The 26802-nt window shown below is 39.3% G+C and overlaps 1 protein-coding gene across 2 annotated transcripts in view; it reads left to right on the top strand.

Moving 5' to 3' along the window:
* Positions 1-1048: 1048 nt before the first annotated feature.
* The window catches only part of GLG1 (golgi glycoprotein 1), a 161119-nt gene continuing 135365 nt past the window's right edge, over positions 1049-26802 (top strand). For both annotated transcript variants that reach the window (XM_007102258.4, XM_007102257.4), the window contains exon 1: positions 1049-1500. In XM_007102258.4, coding sequence (XP_007102320.2) covers positions 1060-1500 — 441 coding nt within the window. In that variant the 5' untranslated portion in view covers positions 1049-1059. The remainder of the gene's footprint in view (positions 1501-26802) is intronic.

Below are 26802 nucleotides of genomic sequence, written 5' to 3'. Positions count from 1 at the left end.
GCAGGACATTTAACCCTGCTGTGCAGAACTGTTACCATCTCTGCCATTCTTCAGTTGAATGAGAACCCAACTCAGGACTGATGCATGGCTCAGATGACACAATAGATGTGAAGATGCTTTAAGAAGATAACATTTCTCCTATGGAGAAGGAGGGGACACTGGTGTTAAGTGAAACAACCATCCCTGCCTATAGTGCTTGCTGAAGATGCTGCATGCAGGATAGCAAGACAGTTATTTGGCACAGACTTAACCTGAGGCCTCAAAGACATGTTTTGTTATTTTCTTTCCCTCCTTGAAAGATAAGTTTAAATTCTGGCTTAAAATCTGGCTCACATGCAAAGGGCTTCCCAGTTTATTCATAATACTGGCTATAACTTTTTGAATTCCCTATTGTGGGCCAGGCACTTTATTTTTTCTAATCTTCACAATTATACATTAGAGCTCTCCTTTTCTTTCTCAGACAAGAAAAATGAGGGTCAGAGAAGTTAAAGGACTTGCCTAGTCTGCCGAAGAGCAAGGATTGTAACAGGCTCTTTTCTTATTCTGGAACCAGTGCTCCTAACCCTGATTCAATGCTGCCTTCTTTTCTGGGTAAGAGAGGCTTTTGGGGCAGGTGGAAGGAAGCAAGGAGAAATGCAAGAAGAGGTTCTTAGATGCCGGAATACACCTGATCGTGTAAAGTTCACCCCTACACATAAAGTTTTTTTTTCAAGTCATTGAACGGATGACATACTCTACCGGCCATCTTGGTTGTGGCAATCCCAATCCTTTTTTATTTTTCTGTGACGACAACCAAGGGAATCAGGCAAAGCTGCACTACCCAGATATCTTAAGGCGCACCAGGAACGCCTCCGGCAAAGAGCGCAGCTTTCCCGCCCGCCGAGGTCCGGGGCGTGGGCCATTCGGAGATCGGCCACTCCCGGCCTTTGCTCCCAGCTGGCGGGTCTGCTCCGGCAGGGGAAGGGCTCGGATGGACCCCGCCGGGCCCCGCCCGACGCCCCGCCCCCTAATTTAAATACGCGGCGCCGGCGGGTGCGTCGAGCTCGCCGCGGACTCAAGATGGCGGCGTGTGGACGTGTACGGAGGATGTTCCGCTTGTCGGCGGCGCTGCAGCTCCTGCTGCTCGCGGCGGCCGGGGCCGAGAAACTCCAGGGCCAGGGAGGCCACAGCCAAGGCCAGGGGCCGGGGGCCAACCTTCTGCCCCTCGGAGGGCAGCCTGGAGGCGGCGCTCTAGGGGGTCAGCCCCAGCTGCCTCAGTCATCTCAGTTCCTCCAGCAGCAGCAGCAGCAGCAGCAGCAGCAACCGCCTCAGCAGCCGCAGCCGCCTTTCCCGGCGGGTGGGTCTCCGGCCCGGCGGGGCGGATCAGGGCCTGGAGGGGCTGGCGGGGGCTGGAAGCTGGCGGAGGAAGAGTCCTGCAGGGAGGACGTGACCCGTGTGTGTCCCAAGCATACCTGGAGCAACAACCTGGCGGTGCTGGAGTGCCTGCAGGACGTGAGGGAGGTGAGGAGGCAGGACGGGGCCGGGAGGTCCAGGCCTGGTGCGGGCCCGAGGGTGTCGCCGGCCTTGGAAGCCGCTGACGACGGTCTGCTGCTTCTCTCTCGCTTCCTTCCTCTGAGCTGCGCTCGCTCCTTCCCTCTCTGCCCCTCGCTCCCCGGCGCATTCCAAGAAGGGGACCCCACGCCCACCTTTCATTACCTCTGGGTGCGGGGGTCTGGGACGCAGACCCCAGCTCCCGGCTGCAGTCGGCGAAGGCCCAGAGCGTGTTTATATTTGCTCCGGTCTTTTGTGTGATGCTCTAAGCGCGGTAGCTCCTCGGTGAAAACCTGTTTAGGATTTTGCCATCCGTTTCGACTTGGATAATTTGTAGCAACCCTTTTAAACAGGAAAAATGGTTGGCGTACTTCAGCTGTTAAAGAATGCCCTGCTGTTTATTGGCAGTAGATAATGTTTGTTTAGGTAACTGGTTCTATTCTGATGTGTATTGTAGACAGCAACCGAATTTACTGTCTTTACCCTATTCTTTTGTAATTCAGAAATTCCTATTATTTACCAGCTGCTGAAACTAATATATGCTTTTTGCCCCCTTCTTCTTCTTCTTCATTTCTTTTGGTCAATTTGTAATGAATCTCAAGTGTAAGCTGTTACTCCAAGAGATTTAGAGTCCCAGAGCTTGAAAAGTTGGGGCAGTTTTTGAAGATGGATTATGGGGTCTTTGCCTTTCTGACGTCTGAATATGATTTTAACAGTACCTTTTAATGCAGTCTAGGTTTGATGTTGTTTGATGTGATTCAGTTAAGTAACAGAGAATTTCTTGTCTGGATTTAGTGCTGCAGACATAAGTGCATTTTTGACAGTTACCAAAGTTTGGTAGCAAATCTGGTAGGGATACTTTTTTTTTTTAAGGTTTAGGTATGTAGAATTAGGCCCAGAGGTTGACAGGTAGAATGAAGCCACCGCTGGATACAATTTTATTTGGGAAATTGTTAAGAGAAGTGTTTAAGGTGTTCATGGTCGTAGGAAAACCACTGGCTTGTAGAAAAATGCTAGTCTTGGCGGTTTTTTTCCCCCCCATCCCCTTGTGATATTTGCTCTGGTATTCCACGCAGAGTAATTCACAGGAGGAAAAGATATACATGCTCAGGAGACAGAGAGAAGGGAAATTTCTAGAGCCACCAGAAATGTGGGGTCTTAGATGACTTATCTACAATTTGAAAACTAGGAAGATAATCTCTTGTTATTCTTTATTCTTCAACTACTCTTCTAGTCGATAACAGCTATGATTCTTAACTCTGTCAAGCTTCTTGAAATTTTCTATTTGGCCTTTGAGGATATATGATAGATGCTGTTCTCTCAAACTGGGATCCTAATATTGAAGACCAAACATTTGGTTAAGCAGTTTGTGGTAGAAACAGGATGTTATTAGGGAAAGTGGCAAAAAGTGGCCCATTCAAGGAGTACATGTCTCTTTACGTGCATTAGGGACATTTGGAAACAGTCACTCACAGGAGCCGTCTTCCTTTGTCATGCATGTAGAAGTGTGTAGCAGCATAAATAATGTATAAATAACTTATCTTTGACCGCTTTTGGAGTCTGTTTAATTTGGTAGGTACTATCTTTCTTGCATTAGTTAGTGTAAAGAACCTGGCCTGAAAATGTAGTCCCTGCTCCACCTTTGACTGTAAGATTCTCAGCAAGGGTATTCTTTTGGTAACTACATTTTTCTTACTTTATAGGGATTTAAACTCTTTGAAGGTAGTTACTAGGTCCTGTATTTCCTTTGTAACTTTTCAGAGTACCTAATGCAGTGCTGAGACTCAGTAAATAGTGTTGACTAATTGAAGGTAAGCTAATGGAGCCTTTTTTATGCTCTAGAGAAAGAAGAGGTGTCATGTAAATTGGAAGAAGGGGTTGGTGGGGGCAGGGGTTTCCAAATTTCCAATTTAATTAATTTTCCTCCAATTTTATATACATAAAAATTGAAATCATGAACAACTGTGTATATTCTTTAGGAGGTGGAGCTATTTTTAAACTACTTCTTTTTTTCCTTTAAAGACAACAAAAAGAAATTTATTTATTTATTTATTTATTTTTTGTCGGTACGCGGGCCTCTCACTGCTGTGGCCTCTCCCGTTGCGGAGCACAGGCTCCGGACGCGCAGGCTCAGCGGCCATGGCTCACGGGCCCAGCCGCTCCGCGGCACGTGGGATCCTCCCGGACCGGGGCACGAACCCGCGTCCCCTGCATCGGCAGGCGGACCCTCAACCACTGCGCCACCAGGAAGCCCGCAAAAAGAAATTTTATTCCACTTAGAGAATTAGTTAAATCTCAATTATGTGTTTGAAAGAGCATAACGATTAAGAAAGTAAACTAGCTAGGCACATTTGAAGTGAAAGTGTGGAATATGTTTTGTATGTGCTTTTTGGTAAGTAGGACAGTTTGATAGGAAAGTAGACATTTGTGCTTCTTTATCCCTTTGGATACATATTTGGGGAAGATTGTTCTCTGTGTTCTTGCTATTAGAATTATGAAAAGGCAAAACGTGAGTATTTAAATGGTAGTATAGTAAACCACATTTTTGTTTTGAAACAACGTGGGTAGGTTAAGTCTTAAGTTCAGATATTTTAAGATTCTCTTTAGTGTTCAAAGTTATGTACTAATTCACTTAGAGAATCTATTTGAAGGTATTTATACTTACCTTTAAATAATTTCAGCGCATACTTTCCGTTTGTCTAATGCATCATATGCCACCAAATTAAAATTTTATGTGTGAACTATATTAAAACTGCACATAGACTAAGATTAGTTCACAGCTTTTTCTCCTTTTGGCCACTATTTTAAGGCTATATGTTGTGGGAGATTCTTTTTTTAACCCTCTCAGCTGAGTCATACTTTTTAAAAGGTGAAGTATACCCAGCTGGCCCCCTGTTACATAGTGGGTATATTAGCAGTAATGATGGTTAGTAGTCCTGGTTATGTGTGTGTGTATGTATATGTAGTTAGTAGTAGTTCTAGTTATAAGAATATATAACTAGAAAGTATAAAGGTAAAAAGGAAAAATACGTTCTGGGCTGTTCTGCCAGGTGGAGGAGAAGTAATACCAAAGGTATCACTGTCTACTACTTGATAAAGAGATAAGACATGCTTCATGTTGAGAGTAATTTTAAAATACTTTGTATATTTTTGGCTGAAATGACCAACAGTATCTTTTTATTTTTTTCTTTTTTTTTTTTTTTGCGGTACGCGGGCCTCTCACTGTTGGGGCCTCTCCCGTTGCGGAGCACAGGCTCCGGACGCGCAGGCTCAGCGGCCACGGCTCACGGGCCCAGCCGCTCCGCGGCATGTGGGATCTTCCCAGACCGGGGCACGACCTGTGTCCCCTGCATCGGCAGGCGGCCTCTCAACCACTGCGCCACCAGGGAAGCCCTCTTTTTCTTTTTTTAAAAAAAATAAATTTATTTATTTATTTTTGGCTGTGTTGGGTGTTCGTTGCTGTGTGCGGGCTTTCTCTAGTTGCGGCGAGCGGGGGCTACTCCTCGTTGCGGTGCACGGGCATCTCATTGTGGTGGCTTCTCTTGTTGCAGAGCACGGGCTCTAGGTGCACAGGCTTCGGTAGTTGTGGCGCACATGCTCAGTAGTTGTGGCACACGGGCTTTGTTGCTCCGCGGCATGTGGGATCTTCCCGGACCAGGGCTCAAACCTGTGTCCCCTGCATTGGCAGGCAGATTCTTAACCACTGTGCCACCAGGGAAGTCCCGACCAATAGTATCTTGTGTTTAGAAGTTGCAGATGGAGATGTTGGTTCTTTAGAAGTTTATTAGTGATGTGCATAGTTTTTCTTAGGTTGTTTTTTTGTTTGTTTGATTTAAAAAAAAGAAACAAAACACTTTCTAATATGGAAAATTTCAAACATAAACACAGATAGAATAGTATGATGACTCCCCACATACGCATCACCCAGCTTCAGCTATCCTCACTTTTTTTTTTTTTTAATCAGAGGGGTTGGGAGAATGGATATTTTAAAGCAAGTTCCAGACACTGTCATTTCTGTTATAAATACTTCAATGTGAGTCTCTGATAAGGACTTAAAAAAAAAAAAACAACAAAACACCAGAACCTAATTGTTATTTTTTAGTATTTGAAAGCATTATGAGTATTTCTTCTGAATTTCTTGGTACCTTGTCTTGATATATCAGTTTCAGGTTATAAATTTGTGACCACTATCTCTAAACTTTGCACAGAGTGAATGCTTTGTAAATATTTACTTAAGATAGGACTATTTTACATATTGAACAGGAATTAATATTTCAACATTACAAACTGTAAACTTACTTTCAAACTCATAGGTGAACATTTTCTTATTCTATTCTTAGCCTTTCTCTTAACTGTACCTATCCTAAGATAGTATGCCGTAATATCTATATTATCTCATCCTGTGAGGTGAATAGTGTTATTATCTTAGTTGAGAAACAGGCTCAGAGAGATGAAGTAATTTGTCCAGTGTTATATCCTAAGTGGTATGGGTGGTATTCAGCAAGTTCTCTTTGACTTGAAAGATTGTATTCTTTCTAATCTGCCATGGATGGTTGCAGCTAGGGAAATTAGTATGTGGCTGTTGAGAACGCCAGGGGTTCATAAGTGCACACAGAAGGAGAAGAGTCACCTGGAATTAGAATCCTCTTTTCTTCACTACCAAGAACAACTGGGTAGGAGCAGCATCTTTGCATTGGAGTATTGTAGATTTCTCAGGTGGACAGACTGGCATTATTAGGCAAAGCTAATTTAATTACTAGTCTGAGTCCATTACAAGTAGAGTTTCTGCTTCATGAAAAGATTTTCAGATCCCATCTCACCTTAAGCAGAATTTGTACTAGTATAATGGAAGAATTTAGATATATTCCCCTACTATTTGTATTGAATCAATGGAACACCACAAAGAGTAAACTAGGACTAGAGCTGGCACTGCCATTAACTAATTGTATGACTGTGAGCAAGTCAGTTTACCACTCGAGTCTCAGTTTCCTCATGTGTTAAATGAGAGGTTTGGGAAATAGTACAATTTACAATTTCTAAGATTCCTATTATTTAACCTTTATGAGTTGTTTCCTGTGTATGTTCTCTGTATGTATGTATTTTATAGTTTCTAGGATTTATATGTGTGCCATCTCCTGGTTCCTTATTCATTCACGGGTGGAATAGTGAAATGAATAATGCAAACAGCAGTTAATCCAAACATCGTTTGGCTTTAGGATACATTATGATTGTTTTGTTTGAGCCAATATGGAATTTCCTCCTGTGCTGACTCTCAGTGGTTGGAAGCAGTCTAACCACATAATCAAGGCATTATTGATCTCCTATTATGCACTTATCATTGTGGAAGAACACTAGTACTTTAAGACACCACCATTGCTTACAGTTGGTTTGATAAATGGGATTGTGATCAAGAAACAGTCATGTAAGAGAGTGTTCATCACATGGTGTCAGACAGACAGTAAATTCTTTAGGGCAATGAAAAGAGCACAAAATTAGGATTTAGACTTGGATGGAACTCCGCTCTGCTACTCTTGGCTTGAAAATCTTATCGCTTTTTTTTACCCTTAAGTAGGGACAGTTTAGCCCTGTTGTAAGTGAAGATATACATGAGTTCTTGAGTTTGATGTGCTAGTTATATTTTTCTTTTTTATGTTAAACAAAATATGTTACCATTAAAGTAGGCAGTACTAACACATACCACCAGAAATCATCTTGCTTACCACCTATGGTACATGCTTTGGAAAATTCTAAGACTGGATTATCACTTAAGATCCTTCCAGCTCTGGTACTTTGTGATTCTGTCATCTGTAGGAATACAAAACATTGCAAGGGAATCATAAGCACAAGTGAAAAGGGAAGATGCTTTGAGAAATTAAGGGGGCTGTACTGACTGTACTGAAGTAGAGAGTTTGAGAATTTTTTCAGAGTCCAGATTATAAAGGGTTTTGCATGCACCACTGGTTTGTTCTCCAAGTAAAGCCCAGAAATGGGATGTGTTTTTATCCCTGAGATAAAAATATTCCCACAGATAAATGAGTTATCTGTAAAATAGCACTGTCACTTATGGAAGGAACTTTTTAAGAAGCCTCTTGATTAGACTGCTTTACAGTATATAGTTGCTGAATAATTTCATTGCTCTTTGGAAGAAAATAAAATACTCGATCAGTCCAAGAGATGAGATGATACATTTCTCCTAATGTATTCAAAACAAATTTCATCAGCAACAATCCTCCCAAAAAACTTCTCCTGCTTATATGAGAAATGTATGTAGTATTTTAAAAAGAAGCAGTTAAAATGGCATGTAGGATGTCATGCAAATTAATTTTTCTTCCTTCAGCAAACATTTATTGAATACATACTGTGTACAAGACACTGTGCTTAGTGTTAAAGGTTACAAATATGTGATAATAGCTAGCATTTATCAAGGGCTTTTTGTGTGCCCTGCCCTAAGGGACCAGATGTTCTCTAGGTGTTATATCTCATTTAATCCTATGAGAGATATATCATTAGTATTATTTTAATTATTACTGTTTTTTAAAAGAGGGAACTCCCTCAGGGCCAGTAAGTAGTGGAATTGATATTTGAAAGCAAGTCTGTCCAACTGTAAAATGGCTCATTCCCCCTCCCCGTATGCCTGTGGTAGTCCAGTGTGGTAGTCACCAGCTATATATGTTGCTACTGAGCAGTTGAAATATGAGTAGCCTGAGTTGAGATGTGCTGTAAGTGTAAAATGCACACTTGGTTTTGAAGACTTAGAACACACAGGAAGGTAAACTATCTCAGTTTTTTTGGTGGGGGGGTAGGGGTGCGCTGCACAGCTTGCAGGATTCCTAGTTCCCCCACCAGCAATCGAAACCGGGACCTCGACAGTGAAAGCAGAGTCCCAGCCACTGTACTGCCAGGGAATTCCCGTCTCAGTTTTTTTGTTTGTTTGTTTGTCTGGTACGTGGGCCTCTCACTGTTGTGGCCCCTCCCGTTGCGGAGCACAGGCTCCGGACGCGCAGGCTCAGCGGCCATGGCTCATGGGCCCAGCCGCTCCGCAGCATGTGGGATCTTCCCGGACCGGGGCACGAACCCGTGTCCCCTGCATCGGCAGGCGGACCCTCAACCACTGCGCCACCAGGGAAGCCCCTCGTCTCAGTTTTTATATTGATTACATGTTTAAATGATAATATTTTGGATATATTGGGTTAAAAACATTATTAAAGCCAGTTTTACTTTTTATTTTTTAATGTGACTACTAGAAGACATAAAATAATATATGTGGCTTCCATTATATTTCTGTTGGACAGCACTGATCTGGAAGAAGAAAAAGGTATCTTTATTAAAACTATAATAAAAGTTATAAAGTAGTAAGTACCATAAGAGAAGGATAAATTAAATGCTATGTGCATATGGTAGAGAAAATGGTTGGGAGAATCAGAAAAAAACTCTTCACTGCTTTTCAGTTTTAAATCGATGTTCATATCATGAAATTCTTAATTTAGCCACCTTAAAATGCCTGGTTAATAAATGGATGTCATTTTCCTCATGCCAACTTTATGAGTTGTAAAGGGGTACAATAGCTCCTTCAGATTAAGAGGAGCTGTACTCATAAAACTGGAAGTCAGTAAGTGACTCATCTTTATTTGACTGAGTTAGATATATTTAAAACTTAAGAAAGAATGTCAAGTGATGGCCCTCAGAACTGTGCCAGTACTAACCCTTGTATCTGCATTAAAATAGAGTGTGGAGGAACAAGAAGTGTGGACTGGAATCTAAAAACAATGAATTAAGAGAACCAGGCATTTATTTTTATTCAGTTTTAATAATTTTACTGAAATTAGAATATTATGTTAGATCGACTGCATGGTGTTTACAGTACCTATAAATTCTCCTATTGAAGCCTTGAATAACATTATAACTCTGTACAGGGGGAGTCATAGTGAAAATGGGTACTTGGTTGAATTCCTGGATCTGTATCCTTGTAAAAAAGAACAAAGAACAAACTCTTAAAACATTTTTGTATTCCTTTAAAAAAAATGTGATGTATGCTTAAAATCATAAGGAAGATAAACAGTGAAGTGAAATGATATGTGAGAGAAATTAACCAGGAGAATGTGCGTATGTTATAAATCAATTCAAATGCAGAGTTACCAAAAAAAAAATGAAAGAAAAAAAATCATGTTTAAAGAAAATACTCTGATGTCTAGGAAGGATCCATTTGTAATTTAAGTTAATGTAGAAAGACAGACTGCAAGTCACTTAACAGAATTCCCAAAGTTCCTATGCTGGCCAAATCAGCTCCGTAATGTGATAAACAACATAAAGTGAACAAAAACTTCAAGGAGAGAGAAGGGAATGTAATGGAGAGTTTTAATCATGCACAAAGTCTGCCATTTGTTAATTAATGCCATCTGCTGCGCATACTTGTTGCACATGAAATAATCAGCGGAGATAAGGTCCTATAGTCATGTGGAGCTCATCATAGGAGGAACAGTGTGGTGAGTGGTAAAAGAGTGGGCTCTGGAACTGCAGTCCTGGATTCAAATTCTAGCTCACTTACCACTTCCTGTGACCTTGGACAAATTTATCTCTTCAGCCTTCACTTTTCTTATGTGTAAAATTGAGGTATGAAACCACTCCCACAGGGTTATGAAGAGGATGAAAAAAATTTAAATATATAGAGCATCCATCAAATTGCACTTGCCCATCAGTGGTCTTTCTGCCCTTTGTTGTTGCAGATGACGTCCTTCAAGATATGGCTTTATGTTCACTGTCTTAAGAGAAATCTGAAGTAAATTGTAATGTGCCACACCTTTTATTATAATCCTTCCAAGGCTTCTTCAAGAAAGCTGTAGTTGAACTTACTTGAAGAGTAGTAAGGTCAAAAATTTTTTATAGAGTCTTTACCAGGTATTTAAACTGTGTACACTTTGAGGTTGTGGAGTGCAAAGGAATGAATTCTCTGGGTAAAGGAATTCAGTTCTACCAAATGTTCTTTCATTCTCTTGGCCTAAATGATGCCTAAATTTGGAATATCCTGCCTATCAGACAAAGGAAATCTCTGTTCTTTGATATAAGAGGAAAAAAATTAGTTCTTCAATTTCTGAAGACTGTGTTGCTTAAAACATCCTCCCTCTGTAGAATGGAATGACTAAGTAACTTTTATCAGCTGAGAAACAGAAGGCATTGATTGTTATCTTTTTGCCCTTTGTAAAACCAGATAAATATAACAATCACTTAAATTTTCCTGAAAGTTGGCAACTTTTCAGAGGGAAAGTAATATGTAAGGACTTTTATGTTGCTAAGGTGGGAACATTTTCTGGCCTATGAAACAGTCTATATTGAAGTATAAATACATAAATTAATCATATATTAAGGACAGCACAAAATATTCTCAGTATGTAAGCCTTCTTTCTGAGATAATTAGGTAGTAGAGTTAGTTTTGAAATAGACAAAATTCCACAATCTCAGGATTTCCCTGGGGTCCAGTGCTTAAGACTCTGCACTCCCAATGCAGGGGCCACGGGTTCAATCCCTGGTCGAACTAAGATCCCACATGCCACATGGTGTGGCAAAAAAAAAAAAAAAAAAAAAAACAAACCCACAATCTCTTATTCAGACTCTGATTTGCTAGATTAGGACCTGACTGACGTGTATAGATAAAAGCTTTTAGTGTGTAGAGTTGTTGGTTTTCTTTTTTTAAATCATTATAAGAAGTTTCAAGAATTTATACGATTGTATATTGATTTTCAACTTGAAAGTATCATCTGAAACAGGAGAAATTAGAGCATTGAAAGCGGAAGTCAGAAGAGATTGGTATGGTTCCCTTCCTCTTTTGGAAACAAATTCACATTCTTTAGCCCATGGTCTCAGGCTGCTTCTGTATTCTCCAGCTCTGCTTCCCACTAGCTCCCTACATGACATCCTACTGTTCACTACCTTTCCCCCAAGTCGTTTAATGGTATTGGCTTCCAGAGAGTGCCAGTTACAGCTGGTGAGTTTTTATGTAAATATTTTGTTGGCAAAGATTTTATATTCAGTGATTTGAGAAGTTTCTGCCCCAGACTGTTGCTCATTACCTTTCCCTTTGCACAGTCCACTGCCCCTACCCCCTACCAGTTCTCCTTTAAGCATTGTTTTCTGGCTTGTTTTTACTAGCAGGCTGAACCATAAGAATTACTAATATTTGATCATATTTGATTTTTAAAAAGCAGTTTCATATGGTTCAATCTGTTGTTCATCTTGCTCAGATTTTGAGTAAGCAGTATATGCTTCTGTAGCAATATCATTGTTTCCTTTTGTATCATCTTAAACTCTAGAGACAGGAGAAATTTAGTTATTTTAGTGTAGGGCTTTCACCTTGGGATTCTTCCTGAAATTTTTTTCCCAGCTTCTCATTTGGTTTATCTGCCCCTAGGACCGAAAGAAGAGAACCAGTATAGATCGTTTTATACTTTTACTCATTCATTTGTGAAATATTTACTGAGCACTCACTGTAAGGGTTAATTAATAAGCAAGATGATTATTTGGCATAAAAAAAGGTGACATGAGAGTTTTGTTTCTTAAAAAATAATGTATTCTGAAAAACTTTTCTTACCTCTCTTACAATAGGGGAAATGTGGAACCAGGTATAAATGTCAGGGAAGAACTCACCAAATATACTTGCTTTTTAAAAATTGAGTATTGACCTAACAACCTTCTCCCTAAATATTTAGTTACTCTGAGTTAAGTTGCTAGCTAACATTTAGTTTATGGAACCCTTTTAATCTCATTTGCAGTTCTTGATAATGGTATGTGGTAGATTGGACAGATATCAGCCGTATTTTACAGACAGAAAAACCACAAGAATCAGATGGATTGTGATTTGGCCAAGTCTTGTAAGTATTAAGAAACAGAGCTTAGATGCCAACTCAAGCCTTTTTAAATTTAAAGCTTCTGTTTTTCTGTGTTACCACATTGCTTCTCTGATAATTTTCACATTTACATAAATGATATATTTTCATATTTTTAATGTATTTTTATAGCCCATTTTTATTTAAATCTGCCAACAAATATTTGAACATATACTGTGTGCCCCTATTTCTTAAAATAATTTTTCTATTCTCCTCTCCTGGGCGCTAATCTTACACAGGTTAAATTGCTTGCTATCATCTCACAATCATGAGGCTCTTTTCTTCACTCTCCTCTCCTCTCCCCAGCAACAGTGGGGTTGGGTTTTTTTTTCCCCTCTGTTTCATTTTGGATTATTACTATTGCTGTATTTTTAGGTTCATAGGTCTTTTCTTCTGTGGTTTCCAGTCTGCTGTTAGTGCCATCTGTCCAGTATATCTTTTATTTTAGGTACTCTATTTTGCATCTGTAGAAGTTTGATTTGGATCTTACATATATATTCCATTTCTCTCTTCGTTATGTTCGTATTTTCCTTTACAACCTTGAATGCATTTGTAATAGCTGTTTTAAAAAGGTCCTCATCTGCTAATTCCATCATCTGTCATTTCTTGGTCTTTTTCCACTGATTAATTTTTCCTCTGGTGGTCACATTCGTACTTCTTTGCATGTGTGGTGATTTTTTTTATTGGGTGTTGGTCACTGTGCATTTTACATCTTTGCTGAATTTGGTCGAATTCCCTTAAAAGAGTGTTGGATTTTGTCTGGCACACAGGTTACATGGAGATCAGTTTGATCCTTTTGAAGCTTGCTTTTAAACTTTGTTAGGGCAAGTCCAGAGCAGCCTTTAGTCTATGTCTACTTTAATTCTACTGCTGAGATGTGACTCTTCTGGGACTCTGCCCAATGTCCCAAGTTATATGAGGTCTCTCCTTTCTGGTTGGTGGGAATGAACTACTCCCTGCCTTGTGAGCTTCAAGAACTATTTGGCATATTTGCTTTCAGTGTTTCGTTTCCCACTGCACACACATAGGATAGGACTTGACTCAGGGCGATCCCTCTGAAGATCTCCTGGGATCTTTGTACAGCTCTCCTTTCCATTACTCTCTCTGTCTTGCAAATTCTGGCCGCCTTGGATCCCCTGAACTTTGATTTCTCTCCTCTACTCAGCAAGTACACTAGAGTCTGTTTGGGTTCCTCCTCCCTGTGCTGCAGCCTAGAAACCACCTCCTGGCAGTAAGATGAGGTGATCGTCAGGCTCACATTGTTTCACTTCTCTCAGGGATCATAGGCTTATGCTGCCTGTTGTCCAGTGACTGAAAATTATTTCATATATTTTGTCTAGTTGTTAATTACTATGGGGGCAATTTCTGTGGTAATTAATCATTTGTGAGCAGAAGTAGAAATCACCATCCCTTGAAGTTTAACTTTTGACCTATCAAATGGAAATGAATAGAAGAATTTTTTAGAAAAGGAGATTGAGCATTATTTATTAAAATTACAAATGTATATATCTATCTTTTGAGCTAACAATCCTACTTCTGAAAATTTATACATAACAGTATGATCAGTGTGTAGGAGGTGTTTAATTGAAGTTTTTTGGGGGGGGTAATAACAAACAATTGGAAGCAACCTAACACCCTTCAGTAAGGAAGTGATTAAATTAATTTATTGTGCATCAATACAATGAACTATTTATTGTATTACTGTGGAAAAGAAACTCTTTATGTCAGGTATGGAAAGAGCTCCAAGATCTGTGACTAAATTAAGAAAGTAAAGTTACCGCTTTGTATAGTATACTACCTTTTTTACCATCAAAGGGGAAAAATAATAATAATAATATTTATTAATATTTGCTTGTAATTGCATTAAAATGCTCCAGAAGGGTACAGAAGAAATTAGGGCTAATGGAGGATAAAAATGGGTGGGAAACTTTCCACTCTATTCTTTATATTTTTGATTTTTTTTCTTTTTGGCTGCGCCGTGCGGCTTGTGGGATCGTAGTTCCCCAACCAGGGATTGAACCCAGGCCCACGGCAGTGGAAGTGCCGAGTCCTAACCACTGACCACCAGGGAATTCCCTATATTTTTGATTTTTTAAAAAAATATTTGAGCTGTATGTATGTGTTACCCGTTTAACTTTTTTTTTTTTTTTTTTTTTGTGGTACGCGGGCCTCTCACTGTTGTGGCCTCTCCCCGTTGCGGAGCACAGGCTCCGGACGCGCAGGCTCAGCGGCCACGGCTCACGGGCCCAGCCGCTCCGCGGCATGTGGGATCTTCCCGGACCGGGGCACGAACCCACGTCCCCTGCATCGGCAGGTGGATTCTCAACCACTGCGCCACCAGGGAGGCCCTAACTTTTTTTTTTTTTAATTAAGATAAAGGCCTTTTTTTCCCCATTGCTCATGTTGACTAAACTATCTTAGTATGAGAGTTCCACAGGTATAATTTCATTTTGTGCCAAGGTCAGCTTGTTTGTAACTGGGTTGAGCCAAGCCTTTCGCCAACTTAGAAGATAAAAGATTTCCTTAATGTATTATTTAGGGCAAAACTAACTGCCATACCAAACCCAAAACTACCAGTGGCTTAGCGCAAGAGAAGTTGTGAAAGACTGTCAGCCATCTGGTGATCGAGAGACCCTGGTTCCTCCCGACTTGTGGTCCTATTTCCTAGGGCTTTAGAGTCTTCCGCTTTCAGGCAGACAATAGAAACCCTGCCTGCTGCTTTTTCTTTCTTTTTTTTTTTTTTTAAGTCCTTATTACCCTTCCTTCCATATAATTTACATACCATAAAATTCAACCACAAGTTCTTTTTTTTTGGCTGCGTTGGGTCTGCGATGGTGCACGTGGGCTTTCTCTAGTTGTGGCGAACGGGGGCTACTCTTCACTGCAGTGCTTGGTCTTTTCATTTCTCATTGCGGTGGCTTCTCTTGTTGTAGAGCACGGGCTCTAGGCACGTGGGCTTCAGTAGTTGTGGCTTACGGGTTTAGTTGCTTCACGGCATGTGGGATCTTCCTGGACTAGGGCTCGAACCCGTGTTCCCTGCATTGGCAGGTGGATTCTTAACCACTGCACCACCAGGAAGTCCCCCAACCACAAATTCTTAAAAGCCCTGGCCTCGAGGTGATCAACTCTTTTGTTCACATTCCACAGGCGAGAACTCTTCACATGCAGCGCCTAGATACACGCGCTCCTAGTGACAGCTCCCCACTGTGAAAAGGGGAGCACAAAATGCTAGCAAGACAACTAGCAAGTTCTATCACAGTTATCTGGGCAAGTCAGGTCAAGTTCATGTGCCAGCCTTTTATTTGTCATATCAAGCAGTTATGTTGCTTCCCATTTTCTCTAGGAAGATGAAAGTTGTTTATAAGCAATCAGATTTTTCTTTTTTCTGCTCTAAATGTGTGGAAATACTTCCATGTAATCAGTTTTCAGTGTTATGGTCTCTTTGATTTAAGGTATGAAAAAAAATAAATAAATCAAGTGTGGGAGCAGTTTCAGCCTTGTGTAGTGATCTCAGTTCCAGTTTTATACTTGCTAAGGGTCAAGACCTTTTGTCCCATGCCTGGCATTAAGCCCCAAGCCCTAGGTTAATGGAACAGTCCCCCTTCTTCCTTCCTCTGCTTCTGGTGCCATGGTTTTTAATCCTCCCTCCCTCCTTTTCCTGGCACCTAGGGGATTCCTCTTTCTCCTGAGTTCATCTATGCCTTTGAAAGAACTTCATGTTTATTGTTGAAGGCTTTTCAAGTTCTGAACATATATATTGCTAGAATCTGAAGTTCTTTAGTTCTGAGGCAGCTCATTCTTTGGATAAGTGACTTTGTTCAAAAGAAATGAGGAAGTAGATTAACATTTATTGGGCAACTGCTGTGTGCTTGTATACATAATCTTATTTAATCACCACTGTTACTCTAAGAGGTAGATTTAGTTTTACCCCTCATTTTATTATGGAAAATTTCAAAGATACAGAACAGTTTTAAAAAATCATACATTGATCACCCATATACCCGACCACTAAAATTTTACCATTAACATTTTGCTCTACTTGCTTTATCACATAAATATGTTTTAAACATTTACTGTAAGCTATATGAAAAAATTGTATTCCAAGTCAGTTTTAGTTCATAGCTTTTCTTGTGCTTAATACAAACAAAACACTCCTACTGCCAGAACTTTAAAAAAAGTAAAGAGAAATTGTATCTTAGTTAAAAACAACTGCATTTATTTTGTGTTAGTCTTTTTTTTTCCTCCTCAAGGTGGTTGGGAACACCAGTGTCTTTTTCTGAAGCAGGTCTGCTCATTCTGCTATGATGAGCCAAAATCCTTAGACTTTGCTTTTTTCCTCAGTTTCTGAAGATGTTATTTTCATGGTTATCTTTTTCTAGATCTGGCCTTTCCATTATTATACGTTTATGTAACCTAAAAGGAATTCCAGATGATTCAAGATATACCAAGCTTGGGAAATTGAGCTGTCTCCTGAATGGCTGACCCTGCAACATGGCATGGCATTTCAAACTGATACATGTTGGAACTTTTGCTGAGTTTAAGGATGCCATGCAATGGTGATTTATAGATTATATTGAGATAATAATAGATTCATTTTTTAGATTAATTAGAACGTAGCAAGTAGAGTGTAGCAAAAGCGCAGAGTATTTGTTCCTCTGAGCTAGTATCCTCCGTCACCCAAAATAGTTGTTTAATAATTTAGTTATAATAATAACCTGTATAGGATGTTGTCAACCTTTTGATGTGTATGTTTAGTGTACTTTAAAAAAAATTCCGTTATTTTTGTTCTCCATTGGATGATTTAGAGATCAGTCTTTTGTGATGATAAATCACTTCCATTGGCATGCTAAAGTCTGGACATAGGTTTATTCTTGCTGTGCAGTGACTATATTTCCTGGATTCAGAAGATGGCCGTCAGCTGGAGCTTTCTAAGAGTCAATTTAATATGATATGGCTATATGTTAAAATGTTGTTGGTATTTGTAATGACGGCTTTTTGCCAGGAAGGCATTTAAGTTTTTTTTTTTTTTTTGGCTGTGTTCGGTCTGTTGCTGCGCGAGGGCTTTCTCTAGTTGCGGTGAGCGGGAGCCACTCTTTGTTGCAGTGCGCGGGCTTCTCATTGTGGTGGCTTCTCTTGTTGTGGAGCATGGGCTGTAGGGTGCACGGGCTTCAGTAATTGTGGCTTGCAGGCCCTAGAGTGCAAGCTCAGTAGTTGTGGCGCACCGGCCCAGTTGCTCCGCGGCGTGTGGTATCCTCCTGGACCAGGGCTTGAACCCATGTCCCCTGTGTTGGCAGGCAGACTCTTATTAACCATTGTGCCACCAAGGAAGCCCCATGCTTTTTCTTTTCTTTTTTTTTTTTTTTAATATTTTAAGAATAGTTTAAAAATAATTAGAATTTGTCACTCCATAAGGCTAGACATACTAAATAAATTTGTTTTAAATTGTTATGATCACCTTTAAAAAACAAAGTATCTTGAAATTGTTGTCACAAAGCATTAATTAGCATATGTAGGAATTATAAGATAAAGTGTGAAATTATGGACAAGCAATTCTTTTTTTTTTAATTTTTATTGGAGTATACTTGATTTACAGAATGACTTCATTTCAGGTGTACAGCAAAGTGAATCAGTTACATATATACATATATCCACCTTTATTTTTTTTAGATTCTTTTCCCATATAGGCCATTACAGAGTATTGAGTAGAGTTCCCTGTGCTATACGGCAGGTTCTTATTAGTTATCTCTTTTCTGTATAGTAATGTGTATATGTGAATCCCAGTCTCCCAATTTGTCCCTCCCTCCTGAAAATGTTTATTATTAAAGACCTAATGAGAGATCATTATAATGGGATTAACAAACAGATCTGCTTATTTCTGTGACATAAATTGTTAAATTAGGATGGATAACATTATATCAGGGCATCTTAGAATTTCAGGAATTTCACACAATTTTGGAACACTTCTGTTAATATATTCCTGTATAAATATAAGGTTAAAAGATTGGGGGTTCTTTTGATTTTTAAAAATTTATTAAAAAAATAAACATAATGGTACAAAAAGGTTGAAAGTAAAAGAATTGGAAAAGATATACTGTGCAAATATAAACCAAAGGAAATTATATAATAACAGATACAGTAGACTTGAAAGCAAAGGCGTTAGTAGAAATAAACAAGGACAAGTCCAGTTTACCAGGAAGTTTTAAATTTGTATGCACTTAACTTCAACTTATATAGAGCAACAGAGCTACAAGGAAAAAATAGAGAAATTCACTATCATAATAGGAGATTTAACATACTGTCATTCACTGATAGAGGATACCGCTTTCAGAACCAGGGGACACCCACCAAAAAAAAATTAGTAAGGATATAAAAAACTTAAATAACATGAGCAGCAAATTTGATTCAACAAGCAGATATATAGTCACTATACTCCAAAACTTTAAATTACAAATTATTTTGAGGCACACTTGGAACATTTTTTAAACTGACCATATTGTGCTATAAGGCAAATTTTCACAAATTTCGAAGTATTAAAATTATACAAAATGTGTTTCTTGACTTGTAGTTAAGCTACAAATCAGTAACAAAAACGTAACTAGAAGTTATGAAATACACTACTTCTAAGTAACCCCCCAAAAAACAAATCACAATTGGAGTAGAAAATAATTTGAACTGAATGATAATAAAAATATTACATACCAAAACTTGGATGTGACTAAAGCTGTGCTTACAGGAATATGTATAAGGACAAGCAATTCTTAAAATTATCCTTTCAGTTAGAAATGAAGTCTTGAGAGGGACTTCCCTGGTGGTCCAGTGGGTAAGACTCTGCGCTCCCATTGCAGGGGCCCTGGGTTTGATCCCTGGTTGGGAAACTAGATCCCGCATGCTGCAACTAAGATCCGGTGCAGCCAAAAATAAATAGATAAATATTAAAAAAAAAAAAAAAAAGAAAGAAAGAAATGAAGTCTTTAGAGTGTTTAATTTTCATCTCTCACCATCATTGTTATATAGTCCTTGTAATGAATTGAATTTGATTCTGGATCAATTGCAGCAGACAACATTTCTTCCATTTCCTCCTGAGAAAAAGGCTGACCTTCTTCAGTCAGTTAATCAGTTCTTCCTTAGAAAGAAACCCATGTTTAGCTGGATCTAATACCTCAAAAGCTTGAAGAATGAGATCTTCTGGAATTGGTCTGTATCTTCTTTCCAGTAGTAGTTCAGTCATTAGGAAGAAATTTTTCAAATTCACTGTATCCAGTGGGTTCTTCTTCCTCTACCTCTGCAATCAGATCATGTAGCTCTCCTTCACTAGGGCAGCATCCTAATGACCTGATAATTGTTCTGATCTCTCTGTGCCTTCCTTGTCTCTGTCGTCCACCATCTTGTTCTGTCTATGCTTTTTCTAATTCAGAGGTACTCTAACTTTAATAACGCAGTTTTTCAGTTCAGGAAGTTCTTTGTATTGAAGCATGCATAAAACTCTGCAGACATGGGATTAAATCACTTAGAAGTGTTATATGTGTTTTGAAAATAAAGAATCTTTTGAAAGCTTGTTAATATTTTGTTCTGTGTGGCTCTTACTATAAATGATGTGAGTAATCTGTCTTATACTTACCTTTAGAAAACCCAGTTTAAATGATTGGACTTAAATAAGAAGAGAAACTAAGCCACTTGATTGTATTACATACTATTATATTTCATAAAGATTTTAGTATCATAGCATGATAACACATTATAGTTGAATCTTTTTCTTATTTTTAGGTATATATTTTGTAAATTTTATTTTGTACAGAAACTATCCCTTGAAAAAGAAACTTGAAGTTTCTTAATGGGCTATATTATTTTAACAGATTTTTTCCTAATGTTGAACCAGAGTTCATCTGTTACTTTAGATAGCTAAATTAACTTGCCATAATTTTATTTAGAATTTTGAATCTGTGAGCATTGGAATTTAAGGACAAATTTATAAAATGCAGCTGTCTGAAACTCTACTTGATACCAGTGTTATAAATAATAATATTAATCATACCTTGTAAGAAACACCCTAAGAGATAGTTTGTAAATGTTTTGCCAACAAAACTTGGTTACTTAATGTTAGGCCTTTGTGGTGCAATTAATAGTAACATTTTCAAGGTAATAATGCTGGTGGAGGTCTGCAAGGAACTTAAAATAGAGTCAGAGAAGAATTAGTAATTGTTTTTCAATGCCATGGCCAATGGGAGAACTGCCCTGAGCAGCTGACATTAGTTATTCTTGGCAAATTGAGCTCTTTAGTGGAATGTCTGCATTAGCTTAGATTTGTTTTTGAGGGAAATGGGAAGTCGCTGAATATTATTGGGTAGGAGAATGGCGTGGCAAATTAGTTAGGGAAATTATTTTTGTGGCAGTGTGGATTGAAGTAAGGAAGATCTGAAGGAACTCACTGAATAAGCTGCTTTTGTAATTAAACTGTGGACCACAGTGGCCTAGTAGCAATGGAGATGGCAATGGGATTGAAGGGAGACTCATTACTTAGGAAAAATTGAGTGCTTTTGTTCATTCATTTGCCAGATTTTGGATAACTATCATTTACTACGTGTCTCAAACTTAATGGTAGGTATTGGGAATATGGAGATGATCATAGCACTCATCTCCTACTCCTAAAAGGCATGATCCTTGTTCTCATGGGGCTTACCGTCTAGTGGAGGAGCTAGCCATTAAAGAATCACAAAATAAATGGAAAATTATAGCTACAGTAAATGCTTTGAAAGAGATCTATGTGGACATTTGGCTAATCAGAGAGTCAGGAAATTTTCCTGAGAAGATGCTGGCTGAGCTGAAGGAACAGTAGAATTTAACCAAGTGAAGAGAGGTTAAAGTTTAACTGCTGGGCTCCCTCCAAAAATATATAATTCTTAGCTTGTGTTGAATTTGAAGTGACAGCCAGGCATGTCAAGCAATTTCCAGTAAGAGGGTGTAAATTTGGAACTAGATCTTGAACTGAATCTGAATTTTAGTCATTCAGCTTAAAAGGCTGTAGTTGGAGGTATGAAAATGGTTGAGCCCTCTTAAAGAATGTATAAATAGAAGAGTATGATTCCAAGGACTGAGCCCTGGGGAATGCTCACAATTGAAGGTTGGAAAGAAGCTTGTTGAGGGAATTACAGGGAACAGAAGGAATGGTTGAGAGTTAAAAGAAGATTTAGAAGTTTTTAATTGTGGAGGCCAAGGAGGAAAATTTTAGTTGTGGGAACCAAGGAAAGGAACGTTTGAAAGGAGGTAGTAGTAATCACTAGGGTAAATAACACAGTTAAGGTTAATGACTGAGAAAAGGGCATGGGTTTTTGTAAAACAGATAGAACAGATTCTGTAGAACCCAGATTTGGACTATTTGAAACTATATTAGTTTATTTCAGAAGTGTGATAGTGACAAGAGGTGAGACTATCTGGAAGGGAGGCCATCTCAGTTAAATAAAGATTTTTCAAGATTAAGGAAATTCATTTTAGTTTAAAGGCAGAGAGAAAGGAACAAGTAGAAGGTAAAAGATAGGAGATGCTGGTGAGTAAGAAGGTAAATATAAATGCTCATAAAGAAAGAAAGGAGGAGGAGATTCAAATCAGTTTGGTGTCAGAAAACATGATTTGTAATTTTTTGGGAGAACTTAAAGACTATAGCCCTTTTGAATTTCACAAACCTTACTAGTTCCCAAGAGACTTGCTATCTTAGGTTTAACTTAAAACCCACAGAGTAAAGATTATTCTGCTTTTCTTCTTTTTTTCCTTCCTCAGAACTGTTTCATTCTTAAGTTAAATTTCAGTGAAAGTAAATAGAGATGTTTATCCCTATTGTTCAAAGTAATTGTGTAGTCATTTACTAAATTGTCACCATGTTGTCTAGTATTGCAGGGTAGTTTTGGGGTGGAGCCAAACCCAAATAATATTTAGTAAGCCTGGTTGCCTATAGGCAAGTAGACACAAAAATGGTTTAAATGCCATTCTGGAATAGATGCAGAACAGTTGGGAAAAGCACCATAGTAGCTTCTGTAAAGAAGAATTACAGCTTTAGCAACGCAAAAAGTCAGGACTGCAAGAGTGAACCTTCTCTATCCAGCTAGAAGTTTTTCAATACGTCGTAAAATGCCTAAACTTTATCAGTGTGTCACCTGATTTTGTGTCTGACTAGTAGCACCTGGCCTCCTAGGCTCTGGGTGTATGTGCATGCTCACAGCAACACAACTTTTGTATTCCCCCTTCCTAGACGAGTGCCTCTTATATGCTCGATAAATCCTGAATGAAAAAAGAAAGTAACTTTTTTTTGGCTATGAGTAATTAGAAACTTAAATTATTTTAAGTTTCTCTGCCACTAATGCAAACAAGGAGTGTCTGGGTTTTGTATAGTTTGTTTTCTTTAAAAAAAAAAAAAAAATTTATTTATTTTGGCTGTGCCGGGTCTTAGTTGTGGGATCTTTTAGTTGCTGCATGCAGACTCTTAGTTGTGGCATGCATGTGGGAGCTAGTTCCCCGACCAGGGATCAAACCCGGGCCCCCTGCATTGGAAGCACGGAGTCTTACCCACTGGACCACCAGGGAAGTCCCATATATAGTTTGTTTTCAAATTGGCATCTACCCAACTGCTTGTTTTATTATCGTACCAGCAACATATAAGTTCAAAAAGAACCCAAAACTGTTCATTCCATTTTTTTTTATTGTGGTAAAGTATACGGAACACAGAATTTACCATTATTAAACATTTTTTACGTCTACAGTTCAAAATGAATTAAGTATATTCACATTGTTGTGAAACCATCACCACCATCCATCTCCAGAACTTTTCATCATCCCAACTGAAACCATAGACATTAAACAATAACTACCCATCCTCCCTCTCCCTAGCCCCTGGCAATCACCATTCTGTTTTCTGTCTCTGAATTTGACTACTCTAGTACCTCATATAATAGTGGAATTGTACAATATTTGTCCTTTTGTGTCTGGCTTATTTCACTTAGTGTCTTTAAGTTTCATCCATGTTGTAGCATGTGTCAGAACCTCCTTCCTTCTTTTTTTTTTTTAAAGTTTTATTTTTTTTATATTTATTTTTGTCTGCATTGGGTCTTCGTTTCTGTGCGAGGGCTTTCTCTAGTTGAGGCAAGCAGGGGCCACTCTTCATCGCGGTGCGGGCCTCTCTATTGCGACCTCTCTTGTTGCGGAGCACAGGCTCCAGACGCGCAGGCTCAGTAGTTGTGGCTCACGGGCCCAGCCGCTCCGCGGCATGTGGGATCCTCCCGGACCAGGGCTCGAACCCGTGTCCCCTGCATTGGCAGGCAGATTCTCAACCACTGCGCCACCAGGGAAGCCCCTCCTTCCTTTTTAAAGCTGAATAATATTCTGTTGTATGTGTAGACTACATTTTATTTATCCATTCAGCCATCAAGCAACTTGGGTTGCTTCCACCTTTTGGCTATTGTGAATAATGCTGCTATGAACATGGGTATACAAATATCTGAGACCCTGCTTTCAATTCTTTTGGATATACATATACTTAGAAGTATCAGTAGAATTGCTGGATAATATCATAATTGTTTTTAATTTTTTGAATGTATGACCATACTGTTTTCTGCAGTGGTAGCACCATTTTACATTCCCACCAACAGTGCACAAAGTTCCAGTTTCTTCACATCCTCTCCAACACTTGTTATTTTTAAGTTTTTTTAAATCTAATTTAATTAATTAATTTATTTATTTTTGGCCATGCCCCGCGGCTTGCGGGATCTTAGTTCCCCGACCAGGGATTGAACCTGGGCCATGGCAGTGAAAACACTGAGCCCTAACCACTGGACTGCCAAGGAATTCCCTATTTTTTTATTTTTGACTCATCTCTCTTTTTTTTTTTTTTTTTTTTTGCGGTACACGGGCCTCTCACTGTTGTGGCCTCTCCGGTTGCAGAGCACAGGCTCCGGACGCGCAGGCTCAGCGGCCGTGGCTCACGGGCCCGGCTGCTCCACGGCACGTGGGATCTTCCTGGACCGGGGCACGAACCCACGTCCCCTGCATTGGCAGGCGGACTCTCAACCACTGAGCCACCAGGGAAGCCCAATCAGCTTTACTTTCAAAATACTTCTCATCACTTTCTGTGCTACCCTCCTGGTCCAAAATATCACTGTCTTGCACCTGGATACTGAAATAGGGGCACGAACCCGTGTCGCCTGCATCAGCAGGCGGACTCTCAACCACTGCGCCACCAGGGAAGCCCTATTTTTTTATTTTTAAAATAATATTCTAATGGATGTGAAGTGATATCTCATTGTGGTTTTGATTTACACTTCCCTGATTATTACTGATTTGAGCATCTTCATGTGCCTATTGGCCACTTGTATGCCTTCTTTGGAGGAATGTCTATTCAAGTCCTTTGCCTAGTTTTTAGTCGGGTTACTTCTTGTTGTTGTTGAGTTGTAGGAGTTCTTTATGTATTCTCGATATTAAACTATTATCAGATAAATCATTTGCAGATACTTTCTCCTATCCCATGGGTTGCCTTTTCACTGTTGATTGTGTCCTTTGATGCACAGAAGTTTTTTATTTTGATGTAGTCCAGTTTATCTATTTTCTCTTTTATTTGTGCTTTTGCCATTATATCCAAGAAATCATTGCCAAATTCCATGTCATGAAGTTTTCCCCCATGCTTTCTTTTAAGAATTTTATAGTTTTAGCTCTTACATTTAGGTCTCATCCATTTTGAGTTAATTCTGTACATGCTGTAGAGTAAGGATCCAACTTCAGTCTTTTGCTTGAGGATGTTAAATTTTTCTAACACCATTTGTTGAAAAGACTGTCCTTTCCCCATTGAATGGTCTTGGTACCCTTGATGACAGTCCTTTGACTATATATGCTAAAGTTTATTTCTGTCCACACTGGAGCAATTGTCAGTAACAGTTTAAGTGTTGCTGTGGGTACTGGCTCCAGTAGTGGGCTTCTTCTGGGCTTTAGCTTCCAGTAAACTGTGATTCCCTGTATTCACCTGTCTCCGATTTGGGGGCAACAGTTTGCCGAGTGACTTCAGGTCTGATGGATTTCAGAAGAGTTGTTGGTTTTCAGTTTGTTCAGCTTTTTTCTCATTGTGAGGATGGGAGTGAAGATTTCCAAGCTCTTTACATATCGGACCAGAGACTAGAAGTTTTCCTGGCTCATCTTGTACTTTTCCAGTCCCAGACCTAGAATCAACCACTTCTCTAAGGAACTCTGTTTCCTTTTAGTGTAGAGTGGTCTTTAGAAGCCAAGGTCTGGGTGTTAGATGTGCTCATTGCTACTCATGTGTCATTGCTTCAGCAGACAGAGCTAGAAAATGTAGAGTGTGTATGCATCTACATACATGCATTAATATAGACATATGCACACACATACACATATGTGTATATACACAGACATCGATTCATATCTGTGTGCATATATATAGACAAACATGTTAAAAGCTGATTTTTATTCATATTGTTGCCTCCAGTACCACAAGATTCATTCTAGCTTTCTCCCTTTCCATGTTTATAATTCCCTTCCATGACAGTGAAAAACTTGGTTCTTACTATACACAAATGATTTATTTGATTGCTGAATCATATAATACACTTAAAATAGTTTCAGAATGCTAAACTATATCACTATGAGAAAGCAAACCTACTAACTAGAGTTCAGTATTTGTTTATAGCTCTTTTTTTCATTGCACTGAGGATATAAAGTCAAAATACTGTCTTTATAAGCCACTCAAGTGAATCTCCCTCTTCCTTTCCCACTCTCCCCTATGGTTATGGTATTCATTTGAAATACAGTTAGGTTCATTTGTTTTTCTTTGAATTGCATTTTTGCCTTCCCTCATTCTTATTTTTAAAATTTTGGGGACTTCCCTGGTGGTCCGATGGGTAAGACTCCCTGTTCCCAATGCAGGGGGCCCGGGTTTGATCCCTGGTTGGGGAGCTAGATCCCACATGCATGCCGCAACTAAGAGTTGCATGCTGCAACTAAGAGATCGTGCATGCTGCAACTAATACCTGGCACAGCCATAAATAAATAAACGAATGAATGAATGAATAAATAAATATTTTTAAAAAGTAAATAAAATTTTGAGTCTCTAAAAATAACATGGTTCCAGAGTTGCGTCCCTGCTACACCTTTTACCCCATTCCCATCCTTCCACTCTTTTCTTCCCATTTGCAGGGTAGCCAGTCTCAGTTTTTAGTTTATACTTTCTGTTTCTTTATGTACAATGAGCAGATACTATATGTTTGCTTTTTGTTTTTGTTTTGTTTTTTTGCGGTACGCGGGCCTCTCACCGTTGTGGCCTCTCCCGTTGCGGAGCACAGGCTCTGGAAGCGCAGGCTCAGTGGCCGTGGCTCACGGGCCCAGCCGCTCCGCAGCATGGGGGGTC

The sequence above is a fragment of the Physeter macrocephalus genome, chromosome 17 (assembly GCF_002837175.3).
Source record: "Physeter macrocephalus isolate SW-GA chromosome 17, ASM283717v5, whole genome shotgun sequence".
Taxonomy (NCBI): domain Eukaryota; kingdom Metazoa; phylum Chordata; class Mammalia; order Artiodactyla; family Physeteridae; genus Physeter; species Physeter macrocephalus.
This window is presented reverse-complemented; position numbering and strand designations above follow the sequence as displayed.